The sequence below is a fragment of the Polypterus senegalus genome, chromosome 11 (genome assembly GCF_016835505.1).
Source record: "Polypterus senegalus isolate Bchr_013 chromosome 11, ASM1683550v1, whole genome shotgun sequence".
In the NCBI taxonomy this organism is placed as follows: domain Eukaryota; kingdom Metazoa; phylum Chordata; class Cladistia; order Polypteriformes; family Polypteridae; genus Polypterus; species Polypterus senegalus.
In genome coordinates, this window is record NC_053164.1 from 70504637 (window position 1) to 70526718 (window position 22082).

A 22082-nucleotide genomic window follows, 5' to 3' on the forward strand; every position below is an offset into this window, starting at 1 on the left:
GGTAAATGTAATGATGGCTACAAGAAGAATAGGGTGAGCATGGCAAAACCTTCTTAAGCACTTATAAAGTTCTATCCATTGTTGCTCCTTCTTGGAAATACTATCGATTTCACCTAGCCAGCTGCACAGTATAAGCTGTCCAGCCTGTCTCCCTTCAGTAGCCTGGGCAACTCCACATGCTTAATTGAGCCCAAATAGCTCCTCTTGATATGTGGACCAACCATCTACAACACAAAAGATGGAGATTTGGTGTAGTGCTAGTCAAGGGGGGCAACATAACTGGGACAATAATCAATTTAGAATCACATGACATTGGTTTATTTTGCTATTGTATCTTCCAGCTATTTTCCACAGACACCTATTATTCTTCTATATCATTATAAATAGTTTCTTACATTATATATCATTGTCTCATTACATTGTGATACTGAGGAGGAACCAAATGTTACAGATACTTCATTGTTGCATTTGATATACTCATTCCTAACACCTACTAATGGGTTTCAAGAACCACTTTAAGTAGCTTACAAATCTGGGCCTGATACTTTCAACACAGGATAAAACATTGGGGTTTTCAAGAGGAACATGATTTGTGTGAAAAACTAGAAGCTAGCAAACAGTCACTGAGAACTTTGAGGAAAGCGGACATTGTGGTAAACTGCTTGGAAAACCCTTTTCCTCCCTCAATCAATGAACTGCACTGTCAAATTTAACATGGGGCCAGCTATGATAAAAAAGAATGGCAAGTTTAGAGGCTAACAGTCAAAGTCATCTATTACTGGAGCCCTACAGTATACTGTCTAACTGGATTAACTGATCCATTTGGTTTTCAGGGCGATTTGTGGCTCAGTCAGGCTGCTTGACTCGATGCTGACAGTTTTCTGTATGCCGCTGAAAGCACTCAAACATCTTAAATTTCTTCCCACAGCCATCACACGCATGTAGAGGTCTGTCCATATGTACAATCATGTGCTCAGTAAGGTGATGCTTTAGTTTAAAACTTTTGTTGCATTGGGAGCATCCAAATGGTCGTGCACTCAACTTCAAGAGTACATGACGATCCCTCCGGCCCCTGTCAGGGAATCTCTTACCACAAAGGCACCCAAAAATCCGCTTTCCAAACCTTGAGATCCTATCTACCTGTGCATGAAGTAAAGAGGGCACAGAAGAAGGAGGTGGACAGTTGCTATTGCTAGTACTCAATATTTCTCCAGGGGATCTGCTGTCAATCTGCCCAGCTGGTATTGAGCCACTTTGACTCAAAAAGCTGGGAGTGCTATTGCTGGAAGTAAAGAATTCTGGGAAATGGTGAACATTAGCATTAGGTTTATTTACTGCATCCATACTACCACAAGTAAGTTCTTCTGGAATACCATGGGCTCCACCAGTACTAATACTGGTTTGGCTTACAATGCCAGGAGTTACAGAAAATCCTGTTGACAATTCCAAATGATTGCTTTGATGGTGGCCATTTATAAGGCAAGTTTTCTTCTGGCTGGAAAAACCCTCAGAATCTACTGCAGGAATTTCAGCAAATGAACCAGAGTCTGACCTAGGAACTGGATGATTAGATGACTCCATGAAAATGCCAGTTTGTGCTGTCCTCTGAGAATCAGGCTTTTGTAGTCTTGAGTTGTTCACAGTTTGGCTAATTGATTCTGAGACCACAGATAACTCCATTAGCTCTTCAAGTACTGGCGCACTAGGTGTGTTACTACTCGAAGTTTGGGACAGTGGAGTGGAGAGGGTAAGTTTAGGGCTACAGCTAGAATCCGATATTATGCTGCAGTCTCCCATTTTAAACCCCTCTTCCTCTTCGGAAGGTTCAATTTTAATATCCCTGATGTCAGTTTTAGCCTCTGATGCCAAATTCTGAAATGAAGTGGAGGAGGTGCTGTCCTTTGGAAGAGTTCTACCTTGCTTTCCTAAGGTATCTGTCCTCTCTTCTGGCACATTCTCCCAGGAAGAACAATGGCCAATTTGGATATTAGTATTTGTTGATGAAGATGGAGACTGATTTTCACTAGACCTATTGGACAAGGGTCGGAAGATGGCCCCACTGGTGTGCGAAATGGAGGCTTCACTGTTAGCTGAGGCAGAAACCACAGAGTCAGTAGATGCTGTGGATCCCCCACTTTTTTGGAGAAGCTCATTACAACGGTCAACCACATGCCACATCTGCAGGAAACTAGCAGCAGTAAGGTACGCAGTAAGTTTTGCAGTGATAGATGATGCTGAGAGTGATGAAGAGTTCCCTGCTCCACTGTTCTCCAGTGCTATCCTAAGGTTTCCAGTGTATGCACTCTCCAGCATTCTCTCAAAGACACTTGCCGTCACTGCCTCCGGAAGAATCATCTGCAACTCCCCGTCTGTCCCAGCATGTCCTGGTCGTCGAAGAAGCAAAAACTGATCGTGGAAGTAGCGAGAAGCAGCAGCCAGGACAGCCGTGTGTGCATGGAATGTGGCTCCATCATGTGAGCGTATGATGACGTCACAGAACTGGCCTCCCAGCCGGTGTTTGTTTAACTGAGAAAGCAGAGAAGCACAGTAGTGAGGGAATTCCACCTGCAGCTCAAATTGATCTGCCTCCATCACTGGTACTGGTTTAAAAAAAAAGAAAAGATAAAAATAGTCATTACTCTCAAAGCAAGTAAATTAGGAAAAGGAGTCAATACAGAAATGACCTGAGCATTAGGGAATGGTCTCGCCAATATACAGCTTCTCATGAAAGCTAACCAACTGGGTACAAACCTTACTCCCCATATAAGATTAATGATAATAATAATCAATAAATCTGCCATCTTACTTGCAGATTACCTATATGGCAAGCTAAACTAATATTCAGAAATATTTAAAATGCCCAATTGTAATTTATCCTTTCATATATTGGAAATTAATTTCAAGGATCATAAATTCCCCAGTATTTCAAGAAATCTACAATACATTTTGAGATTTTACATGCATTCCAAGATAACTCAATTGCACTTTCAGAATAACTTCCTTTGCTTTTCAGGACACCTCAAGCATTTTATTGTATAGTCAGAGATTCATTCTTGGCTCAAGTGTCTTTCTTTTCTTTATTCTGTTTTGCCTTTTGAAAATTATTTTGTAAAATACACTACTGAATATGTTAAAGTGGTTTATTATTTAATATTGAGCATTGTTTATTATTATTGTATTATGTATTTATTAGATCTTTCTACTGTGCTTCCAGTTTTATTTACCTAATATATAAAGCAGAGTCGATGTATGTGTGTGTGTATGTATGTATGTTTGTTTGTTTGTCCGCCATACAAATCTGCACCGGGCGTCCGATTGCCACCAAACTGGGGATGGGTCTCCTTTGTGACCAGAAGGAGGTCATGGGGTATGTTTCATTGGGAAGAATGTTCGTGGTGATGCGCAGGGCACCTTTTCACCGACACAACATTCGGCACACGTCCCCGTACTTATCATTGACAAGATGGCCTAACATTGCAACAGACGTTCACGGCGGGACTATCTAGCCGCACCTTTCGTCCCTGTGCGTCGCTCTTTACCCATATTTCTTTAAATTACCAAGATATGGTGGAAGTGTCCAAGTATGAGAAGGCCGACTGCTTTCATCTGTTGAAGGGGATCTGCCGTATGGATGTAAAACCTGAACGGCAGAGTGTGCGTGACCAGCTGACACACCCGTGTTTCCGCGGGTCACACTCCCACATGCACTGATAGTGCTGTATTTCATTCGCCAATGTCCATTATATGGCAGCATGTTTGACCAGAGACTCGCCTTAAAAAGTCAGCATCCTTCCCCCACCATTTTCCCCACATGCAGCACCGGTTGTATGTCACTTCTCTCTGTAGTTACCATCGTCAACATCCATTAGATGGCATTACGGTTCAACACAGACGCTCCTTAGAAACAGAGCACCCCTCCCCGCCATTTTTCCCAGTACGGTTTCAGTGCTACTCTTTCTCACTGGCTTTCCGTATTTGTGGTGCTATTTGCCCGCTTTCCGACTCACAGTACGATTTCAGTATTACTCTTTCTGACTGAGTGGTGCTATTTGTTCGCTTTCCAATGTATTGTAAATAAGGTAAATTCATCTCACTGTGGTACTTATTCCGTACGTAATACCATGTAACACATTATAATTTTCCTGCTTTTCGCTAATATACCAATTCTACTGAAAATAAGACGTAGAATTGGAAGGTCCACTTCAGATGCCAGAAGAAAGTTTATTTCAAGGGCGTCTGAAATGCCATAGCAGACAGAATCCAGAGTGAAGGAACTTACAATAAAATGTGAATCAGAAAACTGTTTGTTCTATTTCTATGTTCTGTTTCTTTCATTTGGGAAATTCACCGGTTATAGATTCCTGGGCAACGCCGAGTACTCCGGCTAGTTTATTTATAAAACTGCCCTCAGTTTTATTTAAAGAATCTCTGAAAACCTTGGTTCTCTGTTGCATTACTCACTTTCAAGGAAATCGCATCAAAGTTCGAAAAAACTGGTCCAAATGAAATAGGTATGGAAAACCTTAAAATTTTCTACTTTTCTAGTAATTAGAATTTTTGATTAAAACTTTTCCTTATATTAAGGAACAATTGTTTTGTTATTTTTGAGCCAGAGTTAACTCTAACCCAATCCCCACAAACCCTCTCCCCCCACCGGCTGCTTTTGGACTGTGAAAACTGAAAAGCCTGTTTTTCAAATATTGGGACCAGAATTAATTTGTTTCTAGGAGTGTTGAGGCCAACATTTGAAAATTAAGCCTTTTTTGGAATTTTGTGAACCCTGCACATTAACAAGATAAAGTTGTAATTACATAAATGAAAGTGTAAGATATTTGAAAGTGATTTAGACATGACAACTAAAAGATTTCCACTTTGTTCAATTGTACTTCCTGTCTGTTTTAAGACTCCTGAAAGTTCATTTGAGATAATTAGAAACAAGAGGAAGTAATTAATTTATAATCATACAGGTTTTTCCAGTGCCAGCTAAATAATCCTAAATCTTAAGGTGTAATTATAAATATGAATTAACATTTTATTTATACAGTACTTGTTTCTAACCAAAACATAAATTGAATGATGCACACAAACAAATCACAAGCACATTATAAATCTTTAAAAAAAAGCATCTAATCAATCAGATGTAAATAAAATGTTTATCAAAAAGATCCAAGGCTAATCTGCTAAAAAAGTCAGTCAGTCAGACATTATCTAACCCACTATATCCTAACACAGGGTCATGGGGGTCTGCAGGAACAAATTCCCGGGCAGGACGCCAGCCCACCACAGGGCACACACACCAAACACACACTAGGGCCAATTTAGGACCACCAATGCACCTAACCTGCATGTCTTTGGACTGTGGGAGGAAACCCACGCAGACACGGGGAGAACATGCAAACTCCATGCAGGGAGGACCCGGGAAGCGAACCCAGGTCTCCTTACTGCGAGGCAGCAGCGCTACCACTGCACCACTGTGCTGCTAAAAAAGTTTACAAGTAAAATAGACAAATTTTACTAGTAAGCTAACATACCTATTATTTACAAATTTCAAATTTACTCAATTCTTTTTCTAATTGAAGAGTACTTCTACCAAACTTTATCAACTGGAAATTGCCTCATGCTCTCACTTTCAGGAATGAATTAACTTTTTGAAACAAGTTAACTTATTTATTACCAGACATGCACTGGGAATTCCTATTGACCAGGTTTCAATTTCACAATTACTCCAAAGCCAACCCTCAGCTCAAATACCTGTACCTCCCAGCTGATAGTCTAATTCATAATGTCTTACTTCATTTAATATACAGTTATGTGGGCAGTGAGACAAAATAAATGAAACACAGCCATTGGGTTGGGTGGGTTGGAGACCTAAATGTAGAATGGCAGAACAGGCAGCCTGCTTCCAGTATTTATGATGTATCTATGATGTTAATGCAAAAAAGAAACCCTGGGATGGTGTCAAAGTAAAACGGGATCAACACAATTACATTTTTTTGCAAGCAAAAAGCAAGCTTAAACTGACAATGTACTAATTTTTCATTTAACTAGCATGCAAGTCACCCATGTGCCAACCTGAAAACTACTGTGGTAAAATTCTGATTAGTCCCTTAGTCTTTCTCCATCAAATTTGCTGTCTGTAAGCTTTCTTCCAGTTCACCTTCTAGCATCTGACACAAGGAGCCTTGGTAGTAAGAAACTTTTAATACCCTGTGTAGTAGCTATTTTGAGGTCAGCCTTAAAATCACTTACTGTACATGGTCAGTGTAGGTACTATAATGTCCAAGGAACACTAGCAAAGTTTTCATTTTGGCCTGGACGCCCCCATTTGTACCTTCTTATGTGAATAATTTTGGCTTTTTTTAGGTCACCACCATTACAATTGTACAGGCACAAAATCATCTTCCTAGGTACCGCTCACAACTCCAGGACTTACTTCTATCCTTATGTTTCCAGTCTTCCCAGTAGAGGTTTTCTGGAGGCCACTCTAATAACCCTTGTGGGCTTGTCTCCCTAATAACTACTGTGGGCTTCTCTAACACTTAGCTGCTGTATTAGCCTGTTATAACACTTCCTTCCCTGCCCAGATTTTAAGTTCTGCATCTCTACTAAATTACATTATAGGGGTGAAAACAGTAAAAAGATTCACTCCATCTTAAAGGTCCTCTCCTGCTCTAACAAATAAAAGTGTATTCAGTCCCTTCAATACTTTGCAAATATAGAATCAAATTTGAGTGGTAGAAAACCCAATAACTTCTAAAAAAGACTTAAAAGGTGGCCTCAAGAATTTTCGTTAGTGAATGTAAGGATAGTGGTTAAAAAAAATTGGGGATTGCATCCAAGATATAAAGCAGGAAATCCTTCTTAACACACAAGGTTAACAGTAGGGGTGAGTAATATTGGCAAAAAATTACATCGCTGTATTTTCTGGAATTTTGATGATAATGATAATTAGATAATATTTTGCATCCTTTAAAAAATGTTTGTAAAAGTCTTATTGATCTAGCTTGGTCTTGATAATAGAATATTAATTGTAGCTTACTAATGGGATTAATAAAAATAACAGTTAAGGAAAATGGGTTTATTTATTTAATTAAAACTGAAGTAAAATAACACAAAAATATTAACGTCATCAGTCAAAGTATTACTGCGATCAAAAGTATGAGTGAACCATTGCAAAGTGGCCTACAGGATTTGCACAAAAAAGTCTGCTATGACCAACAAAGCTATTATAATGACAGCATGTTAAACAAATACTTGCCCTTAATGTAAATAGGATATGAATCCAAGGGGAATAAAATCCTAATCAAAATTGAAGTACAGGGCATGAGCATTACAGTGTGGATAAACATAAACTGCTCTGCTGTAAGGTGAACTGTGCAGCATACAAGCAAGAACAAATATCTAATATACTGCAGTATTGTGGAAAAATTCAAAGTTCTGTCAAACACCGCACAGGAAAAACCACTATAGCATCTGTAAACAAGTTCTTCCACATACTGTACAAAATACATCCATCCATTATCCAACCCACTATATCCTAACCACAAGGTCACGGGAATCTGCTGGAGCCAATCCCAGCCAACACAGGGCGCAAGGCAGGAAACAAACCCCAGTCAGGGCACCAGCCCACTGCAAGGCGCGCACACACACACACCCAAACACCCACCAAGCACACACTAGCGCCAATGTACCTAACCTGCATGTCTCTGGACGGAAACCCACGCAGACATGGGGAGAACATGCAAACTCCACGCAGGGAGGATCCGGGAAGCGAATCCTGGTCTACTTACTGCGAGGCAGCAGCGCTACCACTGTGCCACCGTGCCGCCGCACAAAATACAAAAAAAAATGAATAAATAAACCAATAACATTTTTAAACAAATTACTAACTTCAAGTTCTGTCCAATATTGCACAAAGACATCAAAAAAAATTAGGAACCAAGTTACGCAAACTATTCTATAATATTTCAGTAATTATTTACCACTCTGATGGTGATCTTTCTGATTATAAAATAGGTCATTATGATAGCAATTGACGAGAAGAATTCATAATTAACTGCACAATTACGGTATTTGAGGTTTTCTCTATAGTGCTTCTCTTGCACAATTTTGCTCAAAAACTAATCAGCACATCGTCATCTCACAACAGACTTAAGTTTCAAATTTGGTATTTTCCATCCAGTCGTTTTAGTTCTAGGCCTTCCTCAAGAAACTGTGACACACAGACACACACACACACACACCCATCATCATGATATCAATGTTTTAGGTATCAGGGGACTCTAAAATGTTGAGATCCTTCGAAAAACAAATCAAAATTTTTGATGAATCTAAAGCTTTTGCTCCATACCTCTCATACACAATAGCCAAAATAAAACAATTGTAAAACTCTACTGAAGAAACTTCAAGTTGTGTGACAGAAGCACCAGTCTGTCCACATTTTCTGGCCTCTTCTCAGCACGGTTACATGTTGTGACATTTGTTCCAGTACTAAAAGCCTGCTAAGAAGGGCTGCTTGAGGCACAGATGCACCAGTACTTTTTTGCGAGTTTCCCCAGTTTGGGGAAATGTAATTCTTGTGTTTTCCACCACTCAAGTGGACTTACATTAACTATCCACATCAGGTGTCATTAAGTTGCTCTTGATCACTTTTTCAGTGCCAGTGTGCAGAGACTCACCTGAGTGTTTTGTTCTTTTATAGTTGCTGAAAGACTTTTGTTTTCTTTTTTTGCTCCCTTCCTTGTGTCATCACAGTGGGACAAGGAGGTGGAGATCTGTACAAGTCTCTCTATTATAAAAAATATCTTTGGGAGGGAAACTAGGGAGACGGGGTGTGATCTTCTCAGAAGCCAATTTGAAGACCCGCGAAAGACACTTTTGCTTGCTCCCAGCTCTTAAAACAATGACAAGCGACAAGCAAAACATGCAGCTCACCAGCAGCAGAAACCCAGCAGATGATCCAACCTTTCTCCTTAGCATGCGTTAAGCCACCCCACCCCCTTCACAACGTGAGCGGCAGAGATGCGAAGTGGCATAAGGACAGCTGCTGTACAGGCTTTAAAATGATCGACGGGCAGCGCGACAGCAGTAACAGCAGCATAAAGACAGCAGATGATCCAACAACACCTCCTTAGCATGCGTTCAGCCTTCCTCCTCTCCCTTTGACAACGCGAGCAGCATTACACGTCCTGCGAGAAAGAGATTTAACCACGCCCGGGGCCGGAAATAAAGGACAAGTACAGTAATCCCTCCTCGATCCCAGGGGTTGCGTTCCAGAACCCCCCGCGATAGGTGAAAATCTGCAAAGTAGAAACCATATGTTTGTATGGTTATTTTATATATTTTAAGCCCTTAGAAACTCTCCCACACTGTTTATAAATATTCTTTGCACAGTTATACAGTAAACCCTTGTTTATTGCGGTTAATCCACTCCAGACAAATAAATGAATTTCCAAGAAGTAGGATTCTTTATTTATAAATCTAATATTTTTGCAGTTAGAGCATTGAAAATCTGTTTATGACCTTCTAAATATGTTTTTTAACATTATTAGAGCCCTCTAGACATGAAATAACACCCTTTAGTCAAAAGTTTAAACTGTGCTCCATGACAAGACAGAGATGACAGTTCTTTCTCACAATTAAAAGAATGCAAACGTATCTTCCTCTTCAAAGGAGTGCGCGTAGCAGAGAATGTCAGAGAGAGAGAGAAAAGTAAACAATTAAAAATCAATAGGGCCTTTGGGCTTTTATGTATGCGAAGCACCACAATAAAGCGGCCCCAATGAAGGGATCAATGTGAAGGTAGTCTTTTAGCATTTTTTAGAGGAGCGTCCGTATCTTCTAAGCAAACAGCCACTGTGCAAACAGCCCCTCTGCTCACACCCCTTCCGTCAGGAGCAGAGAATGTCAGCGAGAGTGAGAGAGACAGAGAAAAGCAAACAATCAAAAATCAATACGGGCTGTTAGAGCTTTTAAGTGTGCGAAGCACCGTGCGGGAAGCATATCGTATATCATTGAGGAGTATAATTTAATACGTAATACGTGCTCTGATTGGGTAGCTTCTCAGCCATCGGCCAATAGCGTTCCTTGTATGAAATCAACTGGGCAAACAAACTGAGGAAGCATGCAACATAAATTAAAAGACCCATTGTCCGTAGAAATCCGCAAACCAGCGAAAAATCCGTAATATATATTTAGATATGCTTACATTTAAAATCCACGATGGAGTGAAGCCGCAAAAGTCGAAGTACGATATAGCGAGGGATCACTGTATTGTTTATATAACGTCACACGAGACAAGGTAGTGAGACATCATTTAAAACAAGTCCACGCACATCTAACCTAGCAGTTGTTGGATTGCTGTTGGCAGACACACTTCATGTGCTCCCAGCTTTTAAAACAATGACAAGAGACAAGCAAAACACGCAGCTCGCCAGCAGCAAACAGCCAGCAGATGATCAGACTGCTTCTCCTTAGCATGTGTTCAGCCAACCTAACCCTCGCTACCCCACACCCCCTTCACAACGCGAGCGGCAGAGATGCGAAGTGGCAAAAGGACAGCTGCTGTACAGGCTGTGAAATGATCGGGCAGCGAGACAAGCAGAACAGGCAGCTTGCCAGCAGCAGAAAGACAGCAGATGATCCGACGGCATCTCCTTAGCATGTGTTCAGCCACACCCCTTTCACAATGCGAGCAGTGTTATATGTCCTGCAAGAAAGAGATGTAACCACACCCGGCACCGGAAATAAAGTATTGTTTTTACAAAAGTTTTAAAATAAAAGTGAAAATAATGCATATGTAACAATTCACATGAAACTAACAATCTTTTTAAATTGTATATCTGGTAAACCAAACCCGGGGGTGGGTGAGCGAAGCGAGCAGGGGGCAGAGCCCCCTAGTGTTCTAAATACAGTGGAGCCTCGGTTTACGATTAACTTGGTTTATGAGTGTTTTGCAAGACAAGCTAAATTTTTTAATAAATTTTGACTTGATAAACAAGTGATGTCTTGCAATACGAGTAGTATGTATACACTTTGTCTGCTGAGCGTCATGTGATCACAACTGAGCTGATGGTTCTACGCTCTCTCTCCTTATCTCGCTCGCGCTTTCGTATCTCTCTCTCTCCTTATCTCTTTTGCTCCCGCGCAGTGCGTTTCTCTCTCTCTCCTACGCGTCTCTCTCTCCTTATCTCGCTCGCTCACGCGCACACGTCTCTCTCTCTCTCTTCCTCTCTCTCTTCTCTTGAGAGTAATCGTCTCCTATTCTCCGTCTGAGTCTGTGTGCCTCACTCATTTAGTCAACATCTGTGCGAGCGTATACTGTTTACTACAGCATTGTGACTGTGTGTGTGTGTGTGCGCACGCGCACACGTGTGTGCTATGAAGTGCGAGTCCCCATCTTGCACCCCAAAACACGAAGCTGAGTCTCAGTACTTTAACAACACCAGCTTTATTCAGCTTGAAACAGCAACAGCGCTGTTATTTATGGTAGCGGTATCTTTATAATGTTCCTTGTATCACCCATTGACGGCAGGCGCTTATAGCATGTCTGCGATCTTTTTGGATGCGCTTATACAGCGAACTGCTACAACGCTGGGAGACTGCGATTGCTTTGGGACACTCTTCCGCGTCTTGTCCCGTTGGGTGGAATCCCACAAGAGTTTTGAAACTCACTCATACCAGCCATGATTCTTTTGAAAGGTAAAGTGCAGGTTAATTTGTTTTATGTATTTTTACTTTATATTTTGTATTAATCATTTTTATATGAATAGTTTTGGGTTGTGGAACGAATCATCTGAGTTTCCATTATTTCTTATGGGAAAATTCACTTTGATATATGAGTGCTTTGGACTGCGAGCACATTTCCGGAACGAATTATGCTCGCAAACCGAGTTTTCACTGTAATGAAAGAAAAAAAATATGCTTCGAAATTCAGAACCCCCTAAAACCAAGATGGCTTGAGAGGTAAAACATGCCTAATAGGTATATGCTTCTTATGGAAATAAATAAAAATAATCTGTTTGGACGAATTATGTAACTTGTTCAAACTGTTTTTTTTTTTTTTTGCCTGACACCATGGAGCTCCATACTAGATCAATTTAACTTTGCAGATGGTGAAACAAGTTATATGTTGAGCTGTCTTTAATAATAAGCATTTTCTGACATAGTTTGCACATTGTAATCTTTTAAGCAACATTAGTCTTTTCAAAACCACACCACCTCCACACGAGTGAGGAAGGTCCATATCTTGCAATTAAATCTTAACATAGACTGTAAGGCTGTTTATTCCCTGGCGCTGTTTGTTCACACAGTTTTAGCCAGCTACGCTAGCTTCACTTGTGGTTCGCTGACCATGCACGCACACACAGTAGTCTGTCACATTAGGTTACATGAGACAGTGAATACATGGACTCTCAAGGCGTGTTTTTGATTAAATTTTGCAAAGTGAATGACAAACTTGATAATTTTAGCTCACACCTTGTTAAAATATCAATTAAGATATTATTATAGATGATACATATTGCACACTCCTACTTAACAGTCAAATGAAATGAACTGACCCAGGCTGGAGGGACAGGATTAAGAGAAACAAAGCAAGTTATTACTTATCAATCCTTTTCACCTCCACAAATGTAACTGCCAACATAATGTCAAGCTCCTTACTCATAATAACTGTTAACTATATGAAAGCAAGGTTAAAACTAAATTATGAACAAACACTGTTTACTTAAGGTTACAAAATGTCCTCATATGTTCAGAAGCATCTCTCAGTCCCAACACTGACCTTTGCAAGCTGGAATGGCAAAGGTTTCAATCATGACTTAAATAGGAGAAAAAAAAAGTATTCTCCTATCTAACAGGCCTAAATTTTCAGACAGTATTTTTACAAAAGTCTCATTTAACAAGTAAGGACCAGTTTCAATTGCAATGAGATTGGATTGGTCAAATTTCTCACTCCAGCTAAACAAAGAAAACCAGATGTGTGACTCTTAAAACATAAGACAATTTCATTTGTAGCATCGGATATAGTATCTGATCCTGAAGGGTGCTATGCCATGGTGATGGGTAATTTATTCAAATCTAAAGTCAGTCAGTCATTTTCCAACCCGCTATATCCTAACACAGGGTGGCGGGGGTCTGCTGGAACCAATCCCAGCCAGCACAGGGCACAAGGCAGGAACAAATCTCGGGCAGGGCACCAGCCCACTGCAGCAAATCTAAAGTAATTTTGATTAATGTTTATGCACTTAATTTGGATGAATGGGTTTGGCCCAAATATATGTGCATGGATAAAATTACTTTATTCTAGTCCAGAAGCCTCTGTCTGTATTAACACCATGATCTCAAACTAATTCAAAATAGAATGTGTTACTTGACAAGGATGCCCGCTAACACCAGTGCTTTTTCCAATCACTATTAAGCCACTGGCCATTTATTTTTGAAATACATTAGAGATAAGGGGGTTTATGAACCGAATAAATCACTATACACATCCATCCATTTTCCAACCCGCTGAATCCGAACACAGGGTCACGGGGTCTGCTGGAGCCAATCCCAGCCAACAAAGGGCACAAGGCAGGAACCAATCCTGGGCAGGGTGCCAACCCACCGCAGGACACACACAAACACACCCACACACCAAGCACACACTAGGGCCAATCCACCTCACCGGCATGTCTTTGGACTGTGGGAGGAAACTGGAACGCCCGGAGGAAACCCACACAGACACGGGGAGAACATGCAAACTCCACACAGGGAAGACCCGGGAAGTGAACCCGGGTCTCCTAACTGCAAGGCAACAGCACTACCACTGCGCCACTGTGCCGCCCTCACTATACATATATATTATCTGGAATTCGAGACAGCCACTCATTTAAGGTGGTATGGCACTCCTAACTTTCAATTTTATTACTGGGTGGCAATTTATAAGCTGTAAAGAGCAGGAAATGATCACAAATTATTTAATTTACACCAGCCTGGTCAGCAATGAAAAAAAATCTAGCTGTGCTTCTTTATATGTTCTGCTTTGTTCCACAGTAAAAGCTAATTTTTGTCAGTATACCAGTAATTCAATTGTCCATCAACCACTTTGAATAGGGAACCATTCCAGAATGCACTTCAAGGCAGACAAGCTTTTATCTGTTGCTTTTCTATACCATAATCATCTTTCCAAACTCAAAACTACACACTATATAATATTTGGAAAATGAACGGGATTAAAACACTTACAGAGCTATATATAAAGTTTTTGCATCTTATGCAGCAGAACAATTCTTCCACTAATTTCAAATCAGATATTTTGCTATAAAAACCTACTCAGACAGCATCTCAAGAATATATAAAAACATCTCAAAGAATCTTCTCTTCAAAGATCCTAAGGTAAAGTGGGAAAATTAAATTAACATCTCAGAAAATGAGAGGAAGTCAGCCGTGCATAAAATACACTCTATCTCCATATGCACAAAATATTCAATAATTAAAAAGAAAATCTTTCTTTGATCACATTTATCTTGTTTAAAATTGACCAAAAAATATCCAGGGCAGGATCCAACCTGTGATTGTTAGTGCTAGCTTCAACCTCACTGGGCCACAGGTTTTGAATGCTTATCATACTGTCTGAGTATCACAATCACCCCTGTCCCATTAAAAGAGGTGGTTTGGTGTGGGCATATGGGCATGAAGTGGAGAAGGACAAATTGATTGTAATAGCCTGTACCACACTACTAGCACGCAGGCATATCTTGCTTAACTAGAAGAATCCCATTCCACCTTTTATATGTAATTGAGTAACTGATGTTCCATATTACATGAAATTAGAAAAAAAAATCTAATTTTTGCTTGGATCCTTTCAAAACTTTGTAAAAAAATATGGCCAGATTTAATCAATACAATTTTAGAATAAACATTCATTTCGGCAGAGGGGAAAGGACATTTCCTCCTTTTTTCACTTTGTTTTTTTTCCTTCTTACTACTTTTGCTCATGCTCCTGGCTCTCCTCTCTTTCTCTTCGATGGGTCTGAATTCTGTGTTACGAGGTGGTGGTTGCTGTATTTTTTTCAGCATTCTTATTTGGACTTTCTAATATTTTTTTATTTCTAGTTTTACTATAAAGTCCATGTTGTATAAGTTCAATTTGATTGTATGCAATGTTATTTTCTTGAAATGAATACAAAACAAATAACTGACTCCATGGTGTAGTTAAGTAAAATTTGTTTGTACTGCTGTGTTTTAATTAATCTGATATTGAGATATGTTAGTTATTATGTAATAAAAACAGCTAAAATAATTCAACAATTTCCTCTTATTTGGAAAACTGATAAGGTTAAAGTGGCTTCTGTTTAAAAATAATATCAGGTGCCTGTACATTATTTCAAAAAGCCTGTCTAAAAAAGTGAAATGTGTGTCAGCAGTGAGACTGTGCCAGATGAAAAGGGATTTCTTTCTTTTGACACGGGTCTTGACTTTAACGGGTCTTTAAAATGAAGATTAAAGAGGAAAGCTACCTTCTAGTCAATTGCTTACAGGGGAAAATGCAAGTGAATCAAGTGCCTGAACTTGAAAGGCAGACCATGGGATGACAGCGCTGTCAACATCCTCCTGTCAATGACTCCTCAGCTATTTAAAAATTCTTTAGCCGTCTCTACAGCATTTACATTTTCTTCTTCACTCCTCAAGCTCCAAGAGCTTCTGACATAGCGGCCCTTAAGACGAGGAGAGATTGACAGCCCTGTTGTCCTGTGGCTTGGATGTTTCAACTCACCTACCAAGGGATTTCACCAGCACAAGTTCAAGCGTTTCATTCACTTGCTACATAAATAACCTTCCACCCCACCCCAAGTACTTTAATGCTTTTCCAAAACTTTGAAAATACTGATAAAAATTCTGAGAGCACACAGTGGTTGAGAATGGATTGCAAATATGGTAAATTATAAAGAAAATACAATTATACTATACATTTTGAGTATAATTAACATTTACTCATAGAACAGGCACTACAGGAAAAGTAAAATATATTTATGGCTGACTGAAGGATTGACCCTCTTGAGTGTTGGCGTAGGGGGATTCCCTTCCCAGTTTTCACTTTTTGCTGCTCCTCTCTTCAGCTTAGCCATTCATTATTTTGCATAACTCCCTTCAAAAAGCAAACAGCCTACGTCAATCCTAATTTACAGTAGAAATGTTTCATGTATTTTACTAGTAGTTTTGAAAAATGCATTTTCCCCCTTTTTAATAAAAATGGACATATGTAAATCATAAAGAAAACATTCAGTGTGATCTAAGTGCTTTATCCTAATTTTCATTTTAAAAAGGCTACCATGTGCTGATGACAGTATAATTTAAAAATAAATTTTAAAAAGGAGAGATGTATATAACAAATATATAAGAGGTAATATGCTCCTTTATTAGAAAGTTCAAAATAGTCCAAACTGTTAATGTCTCCAGAAACTGAGGAAGACTTAAAAATGGAGAAGTCCACCACAAACAAGGTGCCTCCAGAGATATTCTGACAAATACTGCCATTACACTGCCAACATGTTTTGGACACCACTGTCCCCTCTTCGGGGCATAGTAGAGGTGTGCAAAAATAATTAAGAATAATCCATACAAATGGATACAAGAAAAGAAATTCTGAAACTACACATCAATACCAATATAACAAACCAATAAGAAATTATTACAGTAGTCATACTTTATCAATACTGACTAATAAGTAATGACTGGAGACTTAAAACAAATAAGCATTCAAATTTGTACAAGTTTTCTTGTGCATCCTGCACAAATGACTGCCTTATGGAATGGACTTGGTATATCTTGGTTTGGGGTCAGCAGGTCCTACTAGGCTACACACACATCAATATTTAGGCCTTCTCTTCTAAATTCAGTCCATTATAGTAGCATCAAAGAGCAGGGCATCCAACTCAGTCAAACAAGCTGCAGAACCTTCACACATCCTCATTTAATACTGATTTTTTTTTTTTAAATTTAATATCATTACATGTAAGCTGTATTGTTTTCTGCTTTCAGGTAGAAATGCTATTTGTGTTTGCTGGCTGCTTTCCATTCTGCAGAAATGGCTACCACAATTAAAGATGGCCACAGTTGGCAAAAGTTTATACACTCCATGAAACTTTTTTCTTTTTCTTTTTATATATTGGACATATGAAGATTTGATATTCATTTAAACAGTATAGGTAAAGGTGATACAATATAACAAGCATCATGCCACATTTAGATTTTTGTGGTCCAAATATAAATCCAAACTTCACATGTGGAATAAGTAAGTACACCCTGTGATCTTTGGCCAGCTTATCATCCCGGCCAATACCCCCAGGCCGCCAGATGGAGCCCTCCCTGCAGTATGGAGGTGCCCCGAAGACCAGCAGGGAGTCATGGACTTTGTAGTTTTTATCCTCAGCCCTGCTGGATACCACAGGGACCACAAGAGGGAGCTGCAGGGAGGACCGAAGATTCCTTTGTGCCCTATAACCCGGAAGTGCATCAGAGGAAGAGCGACGTGCTTCCGGGGTGAAGAAAAGAACTTTTTACCTGACCCGGAAGTGATACAAGATCACATGGACTGGGGATTGGGAATACTTCCGGGTCAAGGAATATAAAAGGACTATGAGAGCTCCCAGACGGCGAGCTGAGCTGGGTAGAAGGGTGGCAACGCGCCTGGGAGTGGAGGATTGATTTATTGTGATTGGTTATTGTTATTGTACGAGTATAGTGGAGGAGAGGGTGCTTTGTGCACTGTGGCGATTTAATAAAGTCAACTATTGGACTTTTACCTGGTGTCTGAAGTCTTGGACAGGGGTTCAAGGGAGCGATAGTGCCCCCTATCTGTCACAACCCCTACATTTATCACTGCCTCAAACACCTAAAATCAGAATCTGGTGCATCAGTTCAGGTAAAAAGATCTTGGAGGAGCCTGTCTTATTTAATAAGCCGCAGACATTTAGTTTGGTTTGTTGTTTGTTGTCAAAGTATGTGTTTTCACAATGATTACACTGAAAAATCTCTGAGTCCTTCAGAAAGATAGCTGTAGATGCTTATGAATACATTACGAGAAGATATTAAAAATGATCTCCAAACAACTGGAAACCAACCATTCACTATCTGAAAAACTCTCTACAAGTGGAGAAGATTTCAAACAACTTCCAACTTGTCCAGGACAACCAGCCCCAGCAAGTTTAGGCGAACAGTACAATGCATGAGGCTGAAAGAGGATGCTAAAAAGCTCTGAATTTTGTCACAAATCCTACAGGTTGCACTTGCCCCTGTTGGGTGTCAAAGTGCATGACTACCAACAGACAAAGTCTGCAGAAACTAGATATGTGTAGGAGATTTGCCAGGTGGAAATTCTGGAGTAATCTCCTCTGGACAGATAAGGCATAGAGAGTTATATGGTACTAGAAAACATGTTTGGCCAAAACCAAAGACCACATTTCAGCAGAAGAACCTAATACCACCTATAAAGCCTGGTATTGGAAACATTATGGTTTGGGGCTGCATCAGGGTCTGGCCAGCTCATTCCCAGCTCAGCACCATACATTCTGTACCAGAGGGTGTTTTGGATTGGAATCACATTGAGATGCGGTGGTGAATTTGAAATGGGCTGTGCATGCAACACAACCCTCATATATCCCCTAACTGAAAAAAATTGAGAATCAGAATCATGTTATTGCTGTCATATGAAACATACCAGAATTGACTTTGGTTAGATGCAAACTTAAAATACAAGACATTACCAACAGGAAACAGCACAATTACAACCCACCATTAACCTAACCCTGTACAAACCACTACACAAACACAACAATTTCTTGAGCAAAACATTTGCAAACCTTGAGAAGTTAACCTCCTTACTGTTAGACCCGAGCGTCACTTGCACTGTAAAAACAATGGTAAAAGTGTTATTCCCAAGTGTCTCTTGGGCAACTGAACAGATGTGTCTTGCATAAGCATTTGACCCAAGGATTATGCAAGCTGTTAAATTTCCAACGGTGTTAGTGCCAAGCGTTGCTTGGAAAATGATAGGTGTGTCTTGCATAGACGACATACCCGAATGTTACCCAGGAAACAGTGCAGATTCGTCTTGTAGCCTCAAAATGGGGTCTCATAGGAAACTCTTCTGCAGCCCAAGTGCTGCACGCTCTTGACAGTGATACAAGCAGTGATGACGAAGTGAATCTGTCTTCAGGCAGTGAAATTCAGTGATAGTGATACTGAAATGGTTGTTAGAGGGAGGAAAGAGGATCTGTTGATGTGGAAGACAGAGGGTCAGGGTGCAAGCAGGGGCTCATGACCTTGTGAAACCGGCAATAAAACTCATTTAACTGATTAACCGGAATGGGAGAGGATAAGGCTTTGGAGCACTTTTACCTATAATTTGTAACTTTTTTTCAGAGAACTCAGCACTGCCTGGCTGTTACCGCTAAATCCTTTCTTCAGTTATTCTTTGCAAGTGGCACTTGCAGCTCTCAGAACTTTATTGAACTGCCTCCTTGCAGATCAATATTTATTCATGTTCCCAGACTGTATGCCTAGTCCTTAGCAGCTCTGAGAACCCTCAGCTCCTTTGTGAACCACGGCTTGTCATTGTATCACACATTGGTCTTCTTAAAGAGACACACATCTTCACAAAAGAAGATGTAAGATGTTACAATGTCAGCATATTTACCTATGCTGCTACACCACCCTTCCTTTGTTTTCAAATCTATGGAGCCTAAACAGTCTCTAAGCCTTCCAACAGCCTCAGAAGTCCATCTGCAGCTAATAATCCTGGTGGACTTTGATTTTAACAGCTTCCGTTTATAGCTGGGAACAAGCATGATCATGGTGTGGTCAGAACTGCCAAGAGGTGTACGGGAGAAGTGGTGCAATGCCCCTTTAATATTGTTGTAAAAGTTATCCAATGTTCTGCCCTCTGGGGCAGTTGATCAGTTGATGACATCTGTGCAGATCATTTTTCATACTGCTGTGGTTAAAATCTCCCAAAATGAAAATGACAGTACTGGGAAAATTATTTTCCAAATGAGGAATGTTATCAGCTAGTAACTTTTGTTCTGACTGAGCATTCACATCTAGAGGATTGTAATACTAACCAGTATAACAGAATGGGATTTCCTGGGTAGGTAGAACAGCTTGCAATGAATGACAAGAGCTTCTAAATCTGCAGAGGAAAAAGAAGGAATTTTGGACATATCCCTGCACCAGCTGTTGTTTATAAACATGCACATACTACCATCTCGTGATTTGCTACAAAGTCCACTGTTACGGTCTGTTCTGAATAACTGATATCCTGCCATTTGAATAACGTTGTCAGAAAAATCCAAATTAAGCTATGTTTCAGTAAAACAGAAGGTACAAATACACACAAAATCTTTGTTAGTCGTAATCAGTAGCGCCAACTTGTCTATTATGTTGACAAGCAAGCGAATATTTGAAAAACAGATTGCCGGAAGTAAAGCACGAAAGTCTCTGCATCTCCAGCACATCAGTGCGCTTACCTCTGTACATCCTGGTAAAGCATGACTGAGGGTCAGCATTCCTGCAGGTAGACAGGGAAAACCTCTGTGGTAAATCTCCTTCATCACAAACAAACATAGGAAATAAATCTGCTAGAACTAAGTCTCATATGTTCAAAAGCTCTTCATGAGTAAATGTAATTCTTGAAGTCGACAAAGAACACATATTAACCTCTTAATATACATAAAGAACCAGAGCAACTGAAAACCCCAGCAGCCAAGTTGGCACCATAATACAGGTCAAATTCCATTATAACGAACTCCCAGAGACCTAAAAAATATTTTGTTATAACAAAAATTCCGTTGTAATGTGATTCTGTATTTGTTACTATAGAACTTTCTTTAACTTGTGCCCAGGTATTTGCAATCATTTCAATAGCTTCTTTTGTGTTAATTTTAATCTCCTCCTGCCTACAAGTTATACTGACGAGAATTTTTCTCAGTATTTCCTTGTGATAATACACTTTCCCGAAACGCAATTGAAGCGTCTGTGGAAGATTGTTTGTCCGTTGCTAGGGCAGGGCTCATAGCGCTGCAGTGAAATGACACAGAAGCAAATCATAAAAGATCGGGATGGCGCTATAAATTCCTGTCTTGCACCCCAAAACACAAGGCTGAGTCTCAGTACTTTAGGAAAACCAACTTTATTCAGCTTGAAACAGAAACGGCACACTTGTTTATTGTAGCGTGATCTGCCACTCTGCTATACACAGACACAGCGGTCAAGCTGCATCACCTATCGATATCTTTTCTGTTTGAATTGGCAGAGAGGCAGCAGAGCTGAGAGATGCAGAATATCTTTGAGCCAGCTGTTGCCCTGGCAACAAATAAACATTCTTCCATAGACTCGGAGATTGGACTTCTCAACGCTCTTCGGCGTGTCGTCCAGTTAGGGGAGGTCCCAAGAGAGTTTACAAACCTCACATTTACCTTGAATGAGTGCCGCATTAATAGGAATGTTTCTTGAACGAGCATCTCTGAACCACATAAAAACTGCTTTTTCGACGTCTTCAAATGCAGCAGTTCACATACGTTTGCAACCCGATATTTTTTTTCTTTTTTGTGTGTCTCTTTTTTTTTGATGCAATCAAGAGCTGCAAAAATGTAGTTTTTTTTTTTTCTAATATGAACTGTTATCGTTTTTTCGTGTCTGTCGTTTCTATAGGAGGGTGACAATGAGTTAAATTACAATGGATGTTTTTCAAATGTTAATGAGCAATAAGCAAAAGGTATCACTGAAAACTGCAGGAAACAAAAAGGGCAAAAAAAAACGGTATGAGGAAAGTTCGAAGAAAGAAAAAATCGGGTATTGTTGTGCACAACTGAGCCGCGGCCACAGAACTAGATGCTCTGCGGATGATGCATTTCAAGGTCTTTTGGGCACTTCGTTATAATGAAAGTATCTGCTGAATGTATTTTGTAATAGCGAGATTTCTATATAATCGCATCATATGGGGAAACAGTCGGGACCATAAAAATACTTCGTTGTAATGAAAATTTAATTATAAAGATATTCGATATAACAGAATTTGACCTGTAATGTTCTGCTGATTT

At 39.9% G+C, this 22082-nt stretch overlaps 1 protein-coding gene across 1 annotated transcript in view; it reads right to left on the reverse strand.

Moving 5' to 3' along the window:
* Positions 1–288: 288 nt before the first annotated feature.
* Positions 289–22082, reverse strand: part of LOC120539169 (zinc finger and BTB domain-containing protein 22-like) — a 59870-nt gene continuing 38076 nt past the window's right edge. The window contains exon 2 of the mRNA XM_039768998.1: positions 289–2600. Coding sequence (XP_039624932.1) covers positions 847–2592 — 1746 coding nt within the window. The 5' untranslated portion in view covers positions 2593–2600 and the 3' untranslated portion in view covers positions 289–846. The remainder of the gene's footprint in view (positions 2601–22082) is intronic.